This window comes from Jaculus jaculus, chromosome 5, assembly GCF_020740685.1.
Source record: "Jaculus jaculus isolate mJacJac1 chromosome 5, mJacJac1.mat.Y.cur, whole genome shotgun sequence".
In the NCBI taxonomy this organism is placed as follows: Eukaryota; Metazoa; Chordata; class Mammalia; order Rodentia; family Dipodidae; genus Jaculus; species Jaculus jaculus.
The window spans coordinates 79,501,380-79,517,458 of record NC_059106.1 but is presented as its reverse complement, the minus strand read 5'-3'; the positions used below and the strand labels follow the sequence as shown (position 1 = coordinate 79,517,458).

At 46.0% G+C, this 16,079-nt stretch overlaps 1 protein-coding gene across 3 annotated transcripts; it reads left to right on the top strand.

The window, feature by feature from the left end:
• Positions 1-1,191: 1,191 nt before the first annotated feature.
• Zfp69 (ZFP69 zinc finger protein) lies at positions 1,192-15,056 on the top strand. 3 transcript variants are annotated; one of them, XM_004670465.3, is made up of 6 exons: positions 1,192-1,444; positions 2,958-3,230; positions 6,170-6,252; positions 9,146-9,272; positions 9,578-9,676; positions 13,698-15,056. In XM_004670465.3, the coding sequence occupies exons 2-6, from the start codon at positions 3,107-3,109 to the stop codon at positions 14,834-14,836; spliced, it is 1,572 nt and encodes a 523-aa protein (XP_004670522.3). In that variant the 5' UTR covers positions 1,192-1,444; positions 2,958-3,106; the 3' UTR covers positions 14,837-15,056. The 3 variants fall into 3 exon arrangements, with proteins under 3 accessions (XP_004670522.3, XP_045006098.1, XP_045006097.1); XM_045150163.1 differs by having other exon boundaries at positions 2,897-3,230; XM_045150162.1 differs by having other exon boundaries at positions 2,892-3,230.
• Positions 15,057-16,079: the final 1,023 nt, after the last annotated feature.

Genomic DNA, 16,079 nt, shown 5'->3' with positions numbered 1-16,079 from the left:
ACAGTCGAATGTTTAGCACCAAGTGAGACATCTCTATCACACTCTGTGAAGCTCAGGGATCACTGAGGAAAAGTGGCAGAAAGAATGTAGGAGCCAAAGGAAGGGAGGTGTACTTTGCAATATTGTCTTCCAGACACAAAGAGGCTGTGGTATTCATGACCTTATAGTGGTTGATACTAACTACAAAAGATCTGCATAACAGGAGGGAAAAAATGATGACATCAAGGAGATGGAGAGTTGGTTTAGCAGCTAAGGCACTTGCCTGCAAAGCCTAAGGACACAGGTTCAATTCCTCAGTACCCACATAAACCAGATGCACATGGTGGTGCTTTGTAGGCAAGGGCCTTTATTGGCTGAGGCATCTCTCCAGTCTGTTTTTTTGTTTTTTAAATTCTTATTTATTTGCTTTGCAAGCAGAGAGAGGGAAAGAAGGGGTGCACCAAGGCCTCCTGCCGCTGCAAACAAACTGCAGATGCATGTGCCACTCTACATTTGGCTTTATGTGGGGTACTCGTGTTTGGAACCCCTGCTTTTAGGCTCTGCAAGCAAGCACCTAAACTGCTGAGCCATCTTTCCAGCCCCTAGTATTTTTTTTTATTGGCAACCCTAGCAAACTAATACCAGCCTTTAAGAACACGAAAAAAACATACTCCAAAGAAGAAAAGCATACATACTTCGGAGTTTTTCTTTGTTTTCTGGGCTCCTACTACCATTTAGGTTACCATCTGTTTATTTTTCTACTTATCAATTTCACCAACATGGAATTAGGAAAAAGCAGGAAGTGTGTGCAGTTTCCTGCGGCCATAAGAATGAATGAATGAATGCGGGAGAAAGGGCTTCCCCAGGAAGAGCTGCCGGGCCACGGGGTCCCCAGGGAACTGTCAGGAGGCGCCAAAGGCTCCGCTGGGCGTCGCCCCCCGGGTGTGCGCGACCCGCCGGCTTCCGGCTTCCGGGATGTGGGGCGCGCGGTCCCCCGGGGAGGGCGGGGCCGGAGGGCGGGGCGGCGCGGGCGCGGGCGCGGGGCTCCGTCCGCCGGGCCGCGTGGGGTGGGCGGGGCGGCGGGGCCCGAGCGCGGCGGGCGCCTGCGAGGCGAGGCCGGGCGCGACGGAGGGCAGGGGCGCGGGGGGCGCGGGCTGCGGCCTAAGGGGCTGGTGGGCTCGGCCGCGCCGCAGCCTCCCGCGTCGGAGCATCTGCGGGGAGCGGGCCGCCGGGGGAGTCCCACCCGCCCTGGAGGGCGGCGGACGGGGACCGCGGGAAGACCCCGGCCCGCTCCCGAGGAGGCCTAGGGGTCCTGGGCGGCTCGGGGAGGAGGTCCTCGTGCGCGCTGCGCGTCGCGATCTGTTCCTCGAAAGCTGGCGAGAACAGACGTGCTCCGCCCGGTTCTGCGCTGACAGCCCGGGAGCCTGCGCCCTCACGCCCGCCTCGTCCTCCCTGCGGCCGCTCGGTGAGTCGGAGGCGCCTCCGCCTGGTCTCCTGCAGGCTTGATGCCCGAGGGTGGTCTGGGCAGGGACGCTTGCTGGGGGCCGGTCATCCTCCGAGTGAAGCCTGTCAGTGTCAGCTACTTCCTAAGGAAGAGTGGAAGTTTCTGCACTTAACTCTCACTACTTTTTTGTTTTGTTAATAGATTGAGGGCTGGGATGTTTGCACCAGCTCTAACGGTTAGGGCTCACGTAGGCACGTTACCCATCCCTTCCCCACAAGTTTAAAGCTGAGCCCACTCCCCTCCCTTTTCTGCTGAAGCTGGGACTGTTCCTGGAGTCCCACATTCACTGGACCTGGTCGCCTTGGTGGCATCTAGTGCCAGGCGTTGGATGAGACGATGGATCTGGGCGGTTTCCAAAGTTGCCTGCACAAACAGTTAGTTCTGCGGTAGCCCTGCACTTGAAGGATCCCCTCTATCTGAGCTCCGTGGGAGCACACACCCTTCCCCCAGTCTTGATATGTCTGAAGCTAGGAATCGTTTTACCAGCTGCTGGGCATCTGCGTGGGTGGGATGTGTCTGTTGTTGCTTGCTCTTGCCAAAACGCAGCTATGTGATTTTTCTGTCAGTTTGAGATACTCGAGCTGAACTTCGAAACCAGATTTCTAGTTGTTTTTTTAATAGCTTTAAAAGAGATGAATTTGAGGCCAGCCTGAGAGTACATAGTGAATTCCAGGTCAGCCTGGGCTAGAGGGAGACCTTACCTCAAAAAACAAGAGAGAGAGAAATGCTATGATAACAGGATTAAAATAAGGTTTAAATTATGTTAACTTAGACTTGCTGAATGTCTAGCATTGGCTCTGTCAATATTGCAACCCCACGAAGTATAGTAGTTAGTAATCCTCATTTTATAAATACGGAAACGGAAGCTCAGAGTTGAAATGCCTCAGAGCTTTTATGGTCTCAGGCTTCTGACTCCCTTCCCAAGTCCCAAGTCTGTATACAGGAAGAAGGTGAATGCAGTTTACAAGGCGGGAAGTCAAGGCAGGGTCCGGTCTATTTTTGTGTCTTTGTATTTGCTGGTGGGGAACAGATTGGCATCCAAGAACACTGATTAATTAAACATCTTCCTCCTGCATTGATGCCAAATATTTTAGATCTTTATGTAGTTTTAAATCTATTTCTGGAGTTCTGGCTGTATGACAGGACTGGAGGCTTCTTTTCTTTCTTTAAAATTTTTTTTTAATTGATTTATTTGTGCATGAGAGAGAGAGAATGGATGAATGGGTGTACCAGGGCCTCTTGCCATATAAATGAACTCCAGATGCATGCACCACTTTGTGCATCTGGCTTTACACAGGGCCTGGAGAATTGAACCTGGGCTGGCAGGCCCACATGCCTTTTAACTGTTGAGCCATCTACCCAGCCCCTGGGGCCCTCCTTTCTTGCCTAAATTTCACTTCTTTCAAAGAGCAGAGGCATGTGCTCAAACCACCTCCCCTGACTTCCTGCGAGAGAAACAATATGCATTTTCCAGAGGGAGCTCCAGTCTGGTGCTTGGGTCAAGAAAGTCTGGAGGGTAAGACGTTGTGATCTGAGGAGGACTACCCAGCTGTGAAGATTGTCACCAGAAGTTCCAGCAATTTCCTCACCCGAAGTGGACATCCCAAGCAGGCAGGCACCATCATGCCACAGCAGCTCCTGATCACCCTGCCGGCTGAGGCCAGCACCTGGGTGAAGTTGCACCATCGGAGGAAGGACAAGGAGGGAGCATCCCTGTGGGAGGACGTGACTAAAATGTTTGATGAAGGTGAGAGCAGACTGATGAAGGGGGGAAGAAGGATGTCTCAGATGAAAACATATAGTTGACTGTGGTCTCAGAGGAAAGAAGGTATTTGTGAGATACCAGTGGAGGAAAATACTCTAGCGCCCTGTTATTGTCACCCTATCCCAGAAGTGGCTTACAGCAGGAAGACCACACACAGGATGTGTCCCATCAGTGGCTCCTGAGTGTGGAAATATGATTCAGAGACATGGAGATCAAAGGTTTCTGCCCCCCACTTATGTCTCTGGGGTTTTCTGTACAGGTTCTAGTCATTTTAGTCCCAAACCAATATTTTTCTCTTTAAAAACATATTTATTTATTTGACAGAGACAATGCATGTGCCAGGGACTTTTGCTGTTGCAAACAAACTATAGACTTATGAGCCACTCTGTGTATCTGGCTTTCTGCGAGTATCAGGGAACTGGACCTGGCTGGTTGGCCTTGCGAGCAATCACCTACACTGAGCTATCTGCCCAGCCCCCAACCAGTTGTTTGTTTTTGTTTTCGAGGTAGGGTTTCACTCTAGGACAGGCAATGCAGTATGTAGTCTCAGAGTGGCCTGGAACTCATGGCGATCCTCCTACCTCTGCCTCCCAAGTGCTGGGATTAAAAGTGTGCGCCACCACACCCAGCTCCAACCAGTATTTTCCATATGCATCATTTCCTTTGCATCTTTTTCTGAAAGGCAGGAATGACTTACCTGATAACTCTGATTTTATCTTAACTGTGGGTTTTATAGAATCCTGCCCAGGATCACCCTATATTTAGTGATCTGCTCAGCAGAAGATAAATGGACAGCAGAACAAACATGTCTCATGAGGCGTCTTCATTCATATCCATAATACTTTATTCTTAGCCACTGGTTTTATTATTATCTAGTTGACTGCCTTTGAGCATATTAACAATTAAAAAATTATTATCGGGCTGGGGAAATGGTTTATCAGTTAAGGCATTTGCCTGCAAAACCTAAGGACCCTGGTTTGATTCTCCAAGACCCACATAAGCCAGATGTACAAGGGGGGGGTGCATGCGTCTTGAGTTCGTTTGCTGTGGCTAGAGGCCCTGGCATGCCCATTCTCTCTCTCTCTGTGTCTCCTATCTCTCTCTAAAATAAATAAAATACTTTTAAAAATATTTAAGCTGGGCATGGCGGCATATGCCTTTAATCCCAGCATTCGGTAGGCAGTAGTAGGAGGATCACCATGAGTTCGAGGACACCCTGAGACTACATAGTTAATTCCAGGTGGGCCTGGCCCGGAGTGTGACCCTACCTCGAAAAACCAAAATAAATAAATAAATAAAAATAAAAAGTATCTACCACCAGGCATGGTGGTACACATCTTTAATCCCTGCACTTGGGAGGCAAAGGTAGGAGGATTGCTGTGAGTCTGAGACCACCCTGAGACTACATAGTGAATTCCGGGTTAGCCTGGGCTAGTGTAAGTCCCTACCTCGAAAAATCAAAAACAAACAAAAAAAGTTGTTTTGGAATATAAGGGTGTTGCGGTTAGGTTCACATTGCTGGTAGAAATCACCCAACCAAGAGCAGTTTGTGGGAAAAAAGAGATTTGTTTTGGCTTACAGGCTTGAGGGAAAGCTCCACGATGGCAGGGGAAAACAATGGCATGAGCAGAGGGTGGACATCAACATAAGGTGGACAATAGCAACAGGAGAGTGTGCCAAACACTAACAAGGGGACACTGGGTATGACACCCATTAGCCCCCCCCCAATAATACACTGCCTCCAGGAGGCGTTAATTCCCAAGTTTCCATCAGCTGGGAACCTAGCATTCAGAACAACTAAGTTTATGGGGGATGCCTGAATCAAACCACCACAAAGGGACAGAAATCTTTGTTCTGAGAGCACATAGCTGAGGTATTTTCACAAGCCAGATACTATTGGATTGGGCCGGAAAGAGTGTTTTGGTTTTTTTATAGAAGATTTCCAGAAATGAAACAGAATGAGTTCTAGGCCAGCCTGAGCTACAGAACAAGAACTTGTTTCAAAACAAAATAAAACGCAGCCGGGTGTGATGCCCTTAGACTCTTTTCTTTCTTTTTTTCTGGTTTTCCAAGGTAGGATCTTGCTCTAGCTCAGGCTGACCTGGAATTCACTATGCAGTCTCAGGGTGGCCTCGAACTCACGGAGAACCTCCTACCTCTGCCTCCCAAGTGCTGGGATTAAAGGCGTGCACCACCATGCTCGTTTTGTCTTCTCTTCTTTTCTTCCCTTCTTCCTTTGCTTCTTTCTTTCTCCCGTCCCTCCTTCCCTTCCTTCCTTCTTTCTTTTGTGAGGAGGAGAAAGAGACAGAATAGGTGCACCACAGCTTGTAGCCACTACAAACAAACTTCAGATACATGTGCCATTTTGTGCACCTGGCTTTATGTGGATACTGGGAAATTAAATCCAGGTCCTTAGGCTTTGCAGGCAAGTACCATAACTACTGAATCATCTCTCCCTCCCCCCTTTTAAATTTTTTTTTGGTCGGGGGGATTTGAGGTAGGGCCTCACTCTAGTCCAGGCTGACCTGGAATTCACTATGTAGTCTCAGGGTGCCCTCAAACTCACAGCGGTCCACCTCCCAGTTCTGGGATTAAAGGTGTGCGCCACCACACCTGGCTTCCTTTTCTTAATCTGTCTTTCTCTTCCTCCTTCTCTCTGTTGTCTTTGTTGAGACTGGATCTTGCTGTGTATCCCTGATTGACATAGCATGCACTACGTAGCCCAAGCTGGCCTTGAACTCACCGCATTGCTCTTGCCACAACCTCCTGGGGCTTGGGATTACAGGTGTGCATGCCCAGCAGCTCACCCTGCTCTTCAGTGAGTGTATTCGGGAGAGCCACCCAGCCAGTGTGTCTGCAGGCAAGTTCTTGATTGGAGACTCTGGGAAGGTTCAAACCTCATGATTTTTTTCCTTCCCCAGCTCTGATCTCTCGGGATGCTGAGACCCAGCGAGAAAGTTTACACGATGAAGGGACCTCTGGGCTCCTAGCAACAGACTCCCAGGTGGGTTGGATTTTCCTCCCCTTTATTTGGCATTCCTTCTTGGGTTTCAAGGATATACCTGGGGTCTATTGGGGGGGGGGGGGTGATGGGGATGGGGTAACACTTTAAAAATTCAGCCTAGGGAGTTCCAGGCACAACACTTACACACAGGAAATTGGGCTTCCATGGTGGCAGTGTCCATGTTTACAGCGGCCTCATCTGGGGAACCGCTTTCTCACCAGCACCAAGAGCTAACATCATGCTAGCTCCAGGTCAGAAAGCAATGTCAGTGACGGCATTCCAGCCTCCCAAACCAACAGATACCACTTGGCATCCAAGATTAAACATCAGGATGACAAAATCAAAATGGAAAAATGAAGGCTGGAGAAGATGGATTAATGGTTAAGGTGCTTGCTTTCAAAGCCAAAGCATCCAGGTTCAATTCCTCAGGACCCATGTAAAGCTAGGTGCACAAGGTGGCGCATGCATCTGGAGTTTGTTTGTAGTGGTTAGTGGCCCTATTGTGCCCATTCTCTCTCTCTCTTTCTCTATCTGCCCCCACCCCCTACAAATAAATAAATAAATATAAAATAAAAGGTGGGCTGGAGCGATTGCTTAGCAGTTAAGGTGCTTGCCTGCAAAGCCAAAGGACCCACATTCAGTTCCCCAGTTCCCACATAAAGCCAGATGAACAAGGTGGTGTCATGTGTCTAAAGGCCCTAGCTTGCCTATTTTCTCTTTCTCTCTCTCTCTCTCTCTCTTGCAAACAAATAAATCAATCTTTTTTTTTTTTTTTTTTTTGAGAAAAAGAGAATGGGCATGCCAGGGCCTCCTGCCACTGCATATGACATACAGACACATGCACTACTTCACGTGTTTCTGACTCAACTTTTTTTTTTTAATTTACTTATTTATTTGAGAGCGACAGACAGAGAGAAGGAGGCAGAGAGAAAAAGAGAGAGAATGAGCATGCCAGGGCTTCCAGCCACTGCAAACACACTCCAGACACTTGCGCCCCCTTGTGCATCTGGCTAACATGGGTCCTGGGGAATTGAGCCTCGAACCAGGGTCCTTAGGCTTCACAGGCAAGTGCTTAACTGCTAAGCCATCTCTCCAGCCCCTGACTCGTCTTCTTATTCTTCTTACTATTATTGGTTTTTCAAGGTGGGGTCTCGCTCTAGCCCAGGCTGACCTGGAATTAACTATGTAGTCTCAGGGTGGCCTTGAACTCACACAATTCTCCTACCTCTGTCTCCCGAGTGCAGGGATTAAAGGCATTTGCCACCACGCCTGGCTTATTACTTTTTGTGGCAAGGTCTCATTCTTGCCCAGGATGGCTTTGAACTCTTAGAGATCCTCCTACCTCAGTTTTTTTTGAGTTGAGTCCTAAGATGAAAGGTGTGTGCCATGACACCCAGTTTATTGTAAACTTTAAGAGTTGCTTTAAGTTTTTATCTGCTAGTTCCAATGACTTAGTCTCCCATGCCTCCACTTGTATTGGTTTTCTTGGTATGTGAGAAGCAGCGTGCACATGAGCAGATGCATGTGCAGGCATGCACATATGTGTGGAGGCCAGAGGCTGACGTGAGGTATCTTCATCAGTTGCCCTGCACCTTCTTTACTGAGGCAGGGTCTCTCATCTGAACTTATCACTTTGAGCTTATCACTTTGGCTAGTCTAGCTAGCCAGGTGTCCGCAGGGATTCTTTGTCTCAGTCTCCAGAGTGCTTGAATTACAGGTGGGCCATCATACCCCACCCAGAACTTATGTGGTGCTGGGGACCTGAACCCCAATTCTCATACTTGCACAGCATGCTTTTTATCCACTGAGCCATCTCCCCAGTGCTTTGATTTTTCTTTTCTGAGATAGGGAGGGTCTCACTCTAGCCCAGGCTGACCTGGAATTCAATATGTAGTTATTTAGTCTTAGGGTGGCCTTGAACTCACTGTGATCCTCCTACCCCTGCCTTCCAAGTGCTGGGATTAGAGACATGTGCCAACATGCCCAGCCTGACCATATTTTCCCATTCGTGTGTTTGTTTTTCACTGTGTTTTAAATAGTATCTATAAGAGCAGTGGAGTGTGACGTGAGTGTGTTTGGAGACCGGTAAGCATATAGTTTTCTTTGGTTCTATTTTCCCAGAGGCAGGAAGCCCTGTCCTCGGACTGGAGGTGAGAGGGGCTGATTTCTTCTACAGCTCCTCGAGCAGTGGCTCGCTCTGGTGTGAGGCCATCTTTAGTTTGGTTGAATTTGCTTTTTAACCACTTGCCTGTACTTCCCACCACCACTGAGGGGCTGGTCTTTTTCCTTGTTTTGGTATTTGAGCTAGGAAGGGGTTAGAGTTCAGTTCCAGTTTTGTTCATTTTGAGTTAGTGTACCTGGGCTCAAGAATCCAAGCTCAGAAAGAATACAAAGGTATTTGGGACAATAAGTGCTCAGGCAAAAACATCTCTTCCCCTGTCCTACCTCATAGCTCCCACTCCTCTCTGATCTTAGCACCTTTCACTCTCATCTCCACAAGCTGTCTCTACTAAAGCTTCTCACCTCCTTGCTCCTCAGACAAGCCAAGGATGTTGTATCCTTTACACCACCCTGTAATACTCTTTCTTCAGATTTCCACACATCTCCCTCCTTCCAGCCAAACATCACCCTTCTAGAGCATGCTACTTTCCCTAACACCCCACTGAAAAGATCTCCTCTGTTCTCACTGTGGGTTTCCCTGCTCCCCTTGTCTTACTAAGTTTTCTGAATGTATGTACGTGTCTATCCGTATGCTTATAGCACTCTCCAGGCAGATGCAGAGGCTGCTTCTCATAAAACTAGTGTGGATTCTGTAAGAACCTAAGATACTTCCAGGGCTCCTTAGATTTTGATGGTGAACTCTGGCTGAAAAAGGATGTGCTTGATATTCTAGAAACGATTGACCTTCAAGGACATATCTGTGGACTTCTCCCGGGAGGAGTGGGGGCAGCTGGCCCCTGTTTACCGAGATTTGTATCGGGAGGTGATGCTGGAGAACTACAGGAACCTGGTGTCAGTAGGTAAGGGTGCCAGCCACGCCCCAGAGACCCGCTATTACAGTAGTCATTTCTAAACTGTTGATAGCACGGATTCCTCGAAGCTTAGCCTTGGGTTCTGTGTTAGAGGAATCGTTCCTTTGAACACCATGCCAGGATATAGCTGATTCTCCTCCCTTGGGGAAGAGTTTTACTTGGTAGAGTTAGAGTAGAAAGATATGCCCCTGCCCATGTCCAGAGCCCCTGAATACCACAAACTGGAACTAAACACCAGGATGGTTCTTAGAGAACAACATTAACCTTTGTACTCTTGTTTTTTTGAACGTAAGCTGGATATCGACTTGGCAAGCCTAGTGTGATTTCCCAGCTGGAGAAAGGAGAAGAACCATGGATGGCAGAGAATGAAGGCTCAGAAGATCCCGTGTTAGGTGAGACCACGGCAGATGGTACCTTTGAGTATACAGGCCAGTATGCTCACAGTGTCTCCATGTTGTGGGGCGGGCTCAGACCACTGATCAAGGCCTATACTAAAGCTCATTTCACCCCTCCCTCCATTACCCCTGTATTAGTCAACTTCTTGTTGCTGGGACAAAATACTCCACTAGAAGCAGCAGCTGAAAGAAGGAAAGGGTATGGTTTTGAGGGGAAGTTTCATCATGTCGGGGAAAGCATGGTGGGCTTGCACAGGAAACCTGCATCAAATCTTATCTGCATCAAATCTTCTGGGGAGGAAGTGTCAAGGGCCAGCGACTGGGCTGGAATACCTCAAGGCCTGACCAGTGATAAACTTCCTCCAGCAAGGCTCTACCTCCTAAAGGTTCCACCACCTAGAACAGCAAAGTGTGCTACCAGTTGGGAATTAAGTATTCAAATACATGAGGCTATGGGGGACATCTTACATTAAACCACTACAATCTCTTTCCTTCATTGAGCCACTATAAAAATCACTCTGGGGCTGGAGAGATGGCTTAGCGGTTAAGCGCTTGCCTGTGAAGCCTAAGGACCCTGGTTCGAGGCTCGGTTCCCCAGGTCCCACGTTAACCAGATGCACAAGGGGGCGCACGCGTCTGGAGTTCATTTGCAGAGGCTGGAAGCCCTGGCGCGCCCATTCTCTCTCTCTCCCTCTATCTGTCTTTCTCTCTGTGTCTGTTGCTCTCAAATAATAAATAAATAAAAATTAAAAAAAAAAAATCACTCTGGAGAACCAGGCATGGTGGCACATGCTTTTAATCCCAGCGCTTGGGAGGCAGAGGTAGGAGAATCGCGGTGAGTTCAAGGCCACCATGAGATTACATAGTACAATTCCAGGTCAGCCTGAGCTAGAGTGAAACCCTACCTCGAAAAACAAACAAACCAAAAAAAATTGCTCTGGAGTTGGAAGGAAAAAAAGTCTTACCCTCATAAGGTTAAGCTTGATTTCCCTTTGTCATCATAAGCTTCTCTAAACAGTCAAGTACATGTGTTCTCTCTAAAGAAAACAGATCTCTTTCCAGGACTGTCATATTCCACGAATCTCTTTTGTGTTCCATTTCCACTTTTCTCACCTTTTATTTTGGAATCCTAGCTTCAATTTTGTTTTTCTATGTTACTCATGTTTCTTAATTTTTTAGTATATATTTTTATTTATTTATTTGCAAACAGAGAGAGAGAGAGAATGGGTATATCAGGGTCTCTTGACACTGTAAACCGCCTCCAGACATATGCACCACTTTGTGCATCTAGCTTTACACGGGTACAGAACCTGGGTTGTTAGGCTTTGCAAGCAAGTGCCTTTGCTTATCCACCTCTCCAGTGCCCCTCTTACCTTTTGAAATGACCTTTTCTGAGTAAATATTTTCATTCCCATGTGACTTCCTACTTCCTTTGTGTACATATATGTTAAATAGTAGCATTGGTTTTCTAGTCTTCCATTTATTATTCCATTCAAGGTTGTTATTCTTGTTATTCTAGTTCATGTCTTTCCTTTGGCTTAATAGACAGTTTCTTCATTTTTCCTCTTTAAAAAATATTTTGAGCTGGAGAGATGGATTAGCAGTTAAGGCACTTGCCTGCAAAGCCTAAGGACCCAGGTTCAATTCTCAAGGACCCACGTAAGCCAGATGCACTAGGTGGCACATGCATCTGGAGTTCATTTTTCAGCAGTTGGAGGTCGTGGTGCACCCATTCTCTCTCTCTCAAGTAAATAAATAAACATATTTTAAAATATTTTTTAAGCTGGACGTGGTGGCACACACCTTTAATCACAGTACTCAGGAAGCAGAGGTAGAAGGATTGCCATAACCCTGAGACTACATAGTGAATTCCAGATCAGCCTAGAGCAAAACTCTACCTGAAAAAAAAAGAAAAAAGAAAAAATATATATTTAACAAAATCTTTTATTTGAGAGAGAGAAAGCAGATAGAAGAGAGAATTGGCACACCAGGGCCTCTAGCCATTGCAAACGAACTCTAGACGCATGCACCACCTAGTGCATCTGGCTTACGTGGGTCCTTGAGAATTGAACCCGGGTCCTTAGGCTTTGCAGGCAAACGCCTTAATTGCTGAACCATTTCTCCAGCCCAAATCTATTCATTTGTCTATTGATAGACAGGTTTCCAAATTTTAGGGTTACACAGATGCAGTGATGACCCTGCATGTACATGTCTGCTTACATCCATGTGTGAGTGTGTCTCCAAGAGAGGTGGTTGAAACAGAATTGTTGGGTTATGAAGTAGATTTGCCTTCATTTTGCTAGCTAGTACCTAATTGTTCTTCAAGCAGAAGTTAATACAAACACACACTACTTAACATCTCTTTTTGGCATGCTGTAGCCATGCTTCTGTTTCCTTCCCTCCCAGGACTGGGGTTTCATGTATGCATGGCCATTCCCAGCTTTTTATGTGGTGCTGGGGCTTGAACTCAGCCTGTTTCAGGCCTGGGGCCTGCATGGCAAGCACTCTTACCTGCTAAGTCATTTCCCCAGCCCTCTGTCACAACTTTTTTTTTAAGGAGATGATAGAGAAGAGAGTACTGTGGGCACCCTAGAGCTTTCTGCCACTGGAAATAAACTTCAGACACATGCACTATTTTGTGTTTCTGGCCTTACATGGGTACTGGGGAATCAAACTAAGACCATCAAGCTTTACAAGCAAGCTTATTTAACTCAGAACTAAAGACACAAATTTTATAACATAAAACATGAAGACTGGGCTTCAGAAATGGCTTAGTGGTTAAGGCATTTGCCTGCAAAGCCAAAGGACCCAGGTTCCATTTCTCAGAAACCATGTAAGCCAGATGCACAAGGGGTCGCATGCATTTGGAGTTTGTTTGCAGTGGCTTAAAGCCCTGGTGTGCCCATTCTCTCTCTCCTCTCCCTGCCTATTTCTCTATCTCTCAAATAAATAAATTATTAAAAAATGAGGGCTGGAGAGATGACTTAGCACTTAAGGTGCTTGCCTGTGAAGCCTAAAGACCCAGGTTTGACTCTTCAGAACCCACATAAGCATACAGGTGCTGCATGTGTCTGGAGTTAGTTTGCAGTAGCTAAGGCCCTAGCATGCCAATTCTCTCTCATAAAAAAAAATATGAGGAAAAAAATGAAGGCTGGAGAGATGGCTTAGCACTTAAGGCACTTGACTGCAAAACCAAAGGACCCAGGTTCAATCCCTAATACCCATGTAGACCCAGATGTACTAGTTGGCACATGGATCTGGAGTTTGTTTGTAGTGGCTGGAGTCCCTGACATGCCCATTCTCTTTCTCTCTCAAATAAATAAAATACTGAAGAAATGAGAAACTGAGGAGATGGCTCAGTGGGTAAAGTTCTTGGCTGTAAGCATGAGGGTCTGGATGTAAGTGTAGTCGCTCACACCTGTAATCACAACACTGAGGAGGCAGAAACGGGGGGCGCTCTAGGACTTGCTGGCTAGCTAGTCTAGCTGGTTCAGTGAGAAACCCTGTCTCAAAACCTAAGGGGAGCCGGGCATGATGGTGCACACCTTTAATCCCAGCACTTGAGAGGCAGAGGTAGGAGTTCATGAGTTCAAGGCCACCCTTAGACTACATAGTGCATTCCAGGTCAGCCTGAAATAGAGTGAGACCCTATCTCGAAACAACAACAACAACAAACAAACAAACAAACCATAAGGGGGTCAGATCTCCAGCTCTGGAATTGCCTGCTTCCTTTACTTTTACTTTAAAACAAACTTTACAAAAAAAAAAAAATCTAAAAAGGCAGTTATTGAAGAAGGCACAACACCACAAACACACATTTAAAAAAAATACATTTAACCCATTCACTCTTTCTTAATTTGACTCTCATCGCTTATCCAGGATACATAACTATATTTATATATAGTCAAAATTCTGATGCTACTTCCCATTTCATCTAAATATTTTGTAATCACTACAGCAGTTGATTTTTTTTTAAAGCATAGTGAATGAATTACTTGCATGTTTTCAATTCTTTCAGACTTGAAGAGTAAAGCAGAAACCAGTGAGTCAACTACAGATAATGATGCTTCCCAGGAGCAGTTATGTCATGGTACCATGATAGAAAGGTTCACAAGGGATGACATCATTTATTCCACGTTAAGAAAAGTCTCCAGATGCAGTAGTGCTCTTGAAAAGCACCCAGAAGCTGGTGGGAAAGATGTAAGAAAAGCCATTTTAACCCACACAAAGAGAAGCCAAAAATCTAACAAATTTGTGGGAAATACTGTGAATTCAAATGTTGTTTCAGAACAGAAGCATCATAAATATGTCCCATCTAATAGAAGGAAGAATAAATGCAAATTAGATTTGATGAATCATCCAATAAATTGCATGAGAACCAAAATGTATGAATGTAATATATGTGAAAAAATGTTCAAGCAACCCATTCACCTTACTGAACACATGAGAATCCATACTGGTGAGAAACCTTTCAGATGTCAGGAATGTGGAAGGGCCTTTAGTCAAAGTGCGTCTCTTAACACACACCAGAGGATCCATACGGGTGAGAAACCATTTGAATGTGAAGAATGTGGTAAAACCTTCAGACATCGCTCCTCACTCAATCAGCATCATAGAACTCACACTGGGGAGAAACCTTTTGTGTGTGATAAATGCCAGAAGGCCTTCAGCCAGAACATTAGCTTGATCCAGCACCTGAGGACTCATTCTGGAGAGAAACCTTTTACTTGCAACGAATGTGGGAAAACCTTCCGACAGATTAGACACCTGAGTGAACATGTAAGAATTCATACTGGGGAGAAGCCCTATGCATGCACTGCGTGTTGCAAGACGTTTAGTCATAGAGCGTATCTCACACATCACCAGAGAATCCACACTGGAGAGAGACCCTACAAATGTAAGGAGTGTGGGAAAGCCTTCAGGCAGAGGATACACCTTAGCAACCATAAAACTGTTCATACGGGAGTGAAAGCATATGAGTGTGACCGTTGTGGAAAAGCCTACAGGCATGATTCATCCTTTAAGAAACACCAGAGACATCACACTGGAGAAAAGCCTTATGAATGTAATGAATGTGGAAAGTCCTTCAGCTATAACTCATCACTGAGTCGACACCATAAAATACACAGGAGAAATGCCTTGCGAAATAATGTGTGAAAAGGGTATATGCCCTGAGGAAAAGAGCCAAGTCTAAATCTGATCCTAAGCTTTAAAAATTCAGAACTCAAATGAATTTGAGAAATCAATCATAATAATGGCAACTTTTAATTTTGCCCACTATGTAAACACTAACTATTGTCTACTGACACCTTTATGCAAAATACTTAATAATAAGATCTAGTCATTTAAATTCAGCATTATAAAAATTTTACAATTATTTTTCCTGATTGCATGATCAATTAAGTTATTTCTTCATGGGCTTGCTGATTTACAGGCCAGGGTTTGGGAACTACTATCTCAAATGTTGCCACTCTGCTGGGCATGGTGATACACATCTGTAATCCCAGCACTCAGGAGCTAAGGCTGGAAGGTTGCCACCAGTCCAGGGCCAGTTAGGGCTACATACAAAGATGGTGTCTCAAAAGAAAAATAATAACCATTCCTTTTTTGTTGATATTTTCGAAGTAGGGTCTTGCTGTAGTCCAGACTGACCTGGAATTCACTATGTAGTCTCAGGGTGGTCTCAAACTCAGTGATCCTCCTACCTCTGCCTCCCAAGTACTGGGATTAAAGGCATGTGCCACCACCCCCAGCTTGGCTTATAGTTTTGAGGGGAAGTTTCATCATGATGGGGAAAGCATGGCAGAGCAGACAGCCGGGACATCACATCTTGTCACATCAGTTGGTGAAGGACAGCCAGAGCTAGCACTTGCAAGTGGGCTGGACTGTAAAATCCCAAGGTTCACCCCCAGTGATATATCACCTCCAAAGTTTTCACCAGCTGGGGACTAGGGAAGCTTAAGTCACAAACATGAGGCTAGGGGAGACATCTCACATTCAAACTTCCACAGTCAGTAAACCTATCAAAACATCACCTTACCTCAGCAAGATGGTCTGAACGTACTAGCTGAACTTTCTTCCCCAGAAACAGCAGCACCTGCTAAACCAGGTGCCAGAAAAGATTATATATATATCTATATATTTGTTTGTTTTTCTCTTTTTCAAGGTAGGGTCTCATTCTAGCCCAGGCTAACCTGGAAATCACTTACTTTATAATCTCAGGCTTTGCTCAAACTCAGCAATCTTGCCTCCTTAGCCTCCCAAGAGCTGGGATTAAAGGCGTGTGCCAACACTCCTGTCCCACATATTTTTTGCTGGTTGGTGTTTTGGTTTTTGAGGTATGGTCTTGCTCTAGCCCGGGATGACCTGGAATTCACTATGTAGTCTCAGGCTGGCCTTG

Coding starts and splice junctions, on each gene's coding strand:
- Zfp69 (XM_004670465.3), top strand. CDS start 3,107: ATGCCACAGCAGCTCCTGATCACCCTGCCGGCTGAGGCCAGCACCTGG. Junction 3,231..6,169: donor GACTAAAATGTTTGATGAAG/GTGAGAGCAGAC, acceptor TTCCTTCCCCAG/CTCTGATCTCTCGGGATGCT. Junction 9,677..13,697: donor CTCAGAAGATCCCGTGTTAG/GTGAGACCACGG, acceptor CAATTCTTTCAG/ACTTGAAGAGTAAAGCAGAA.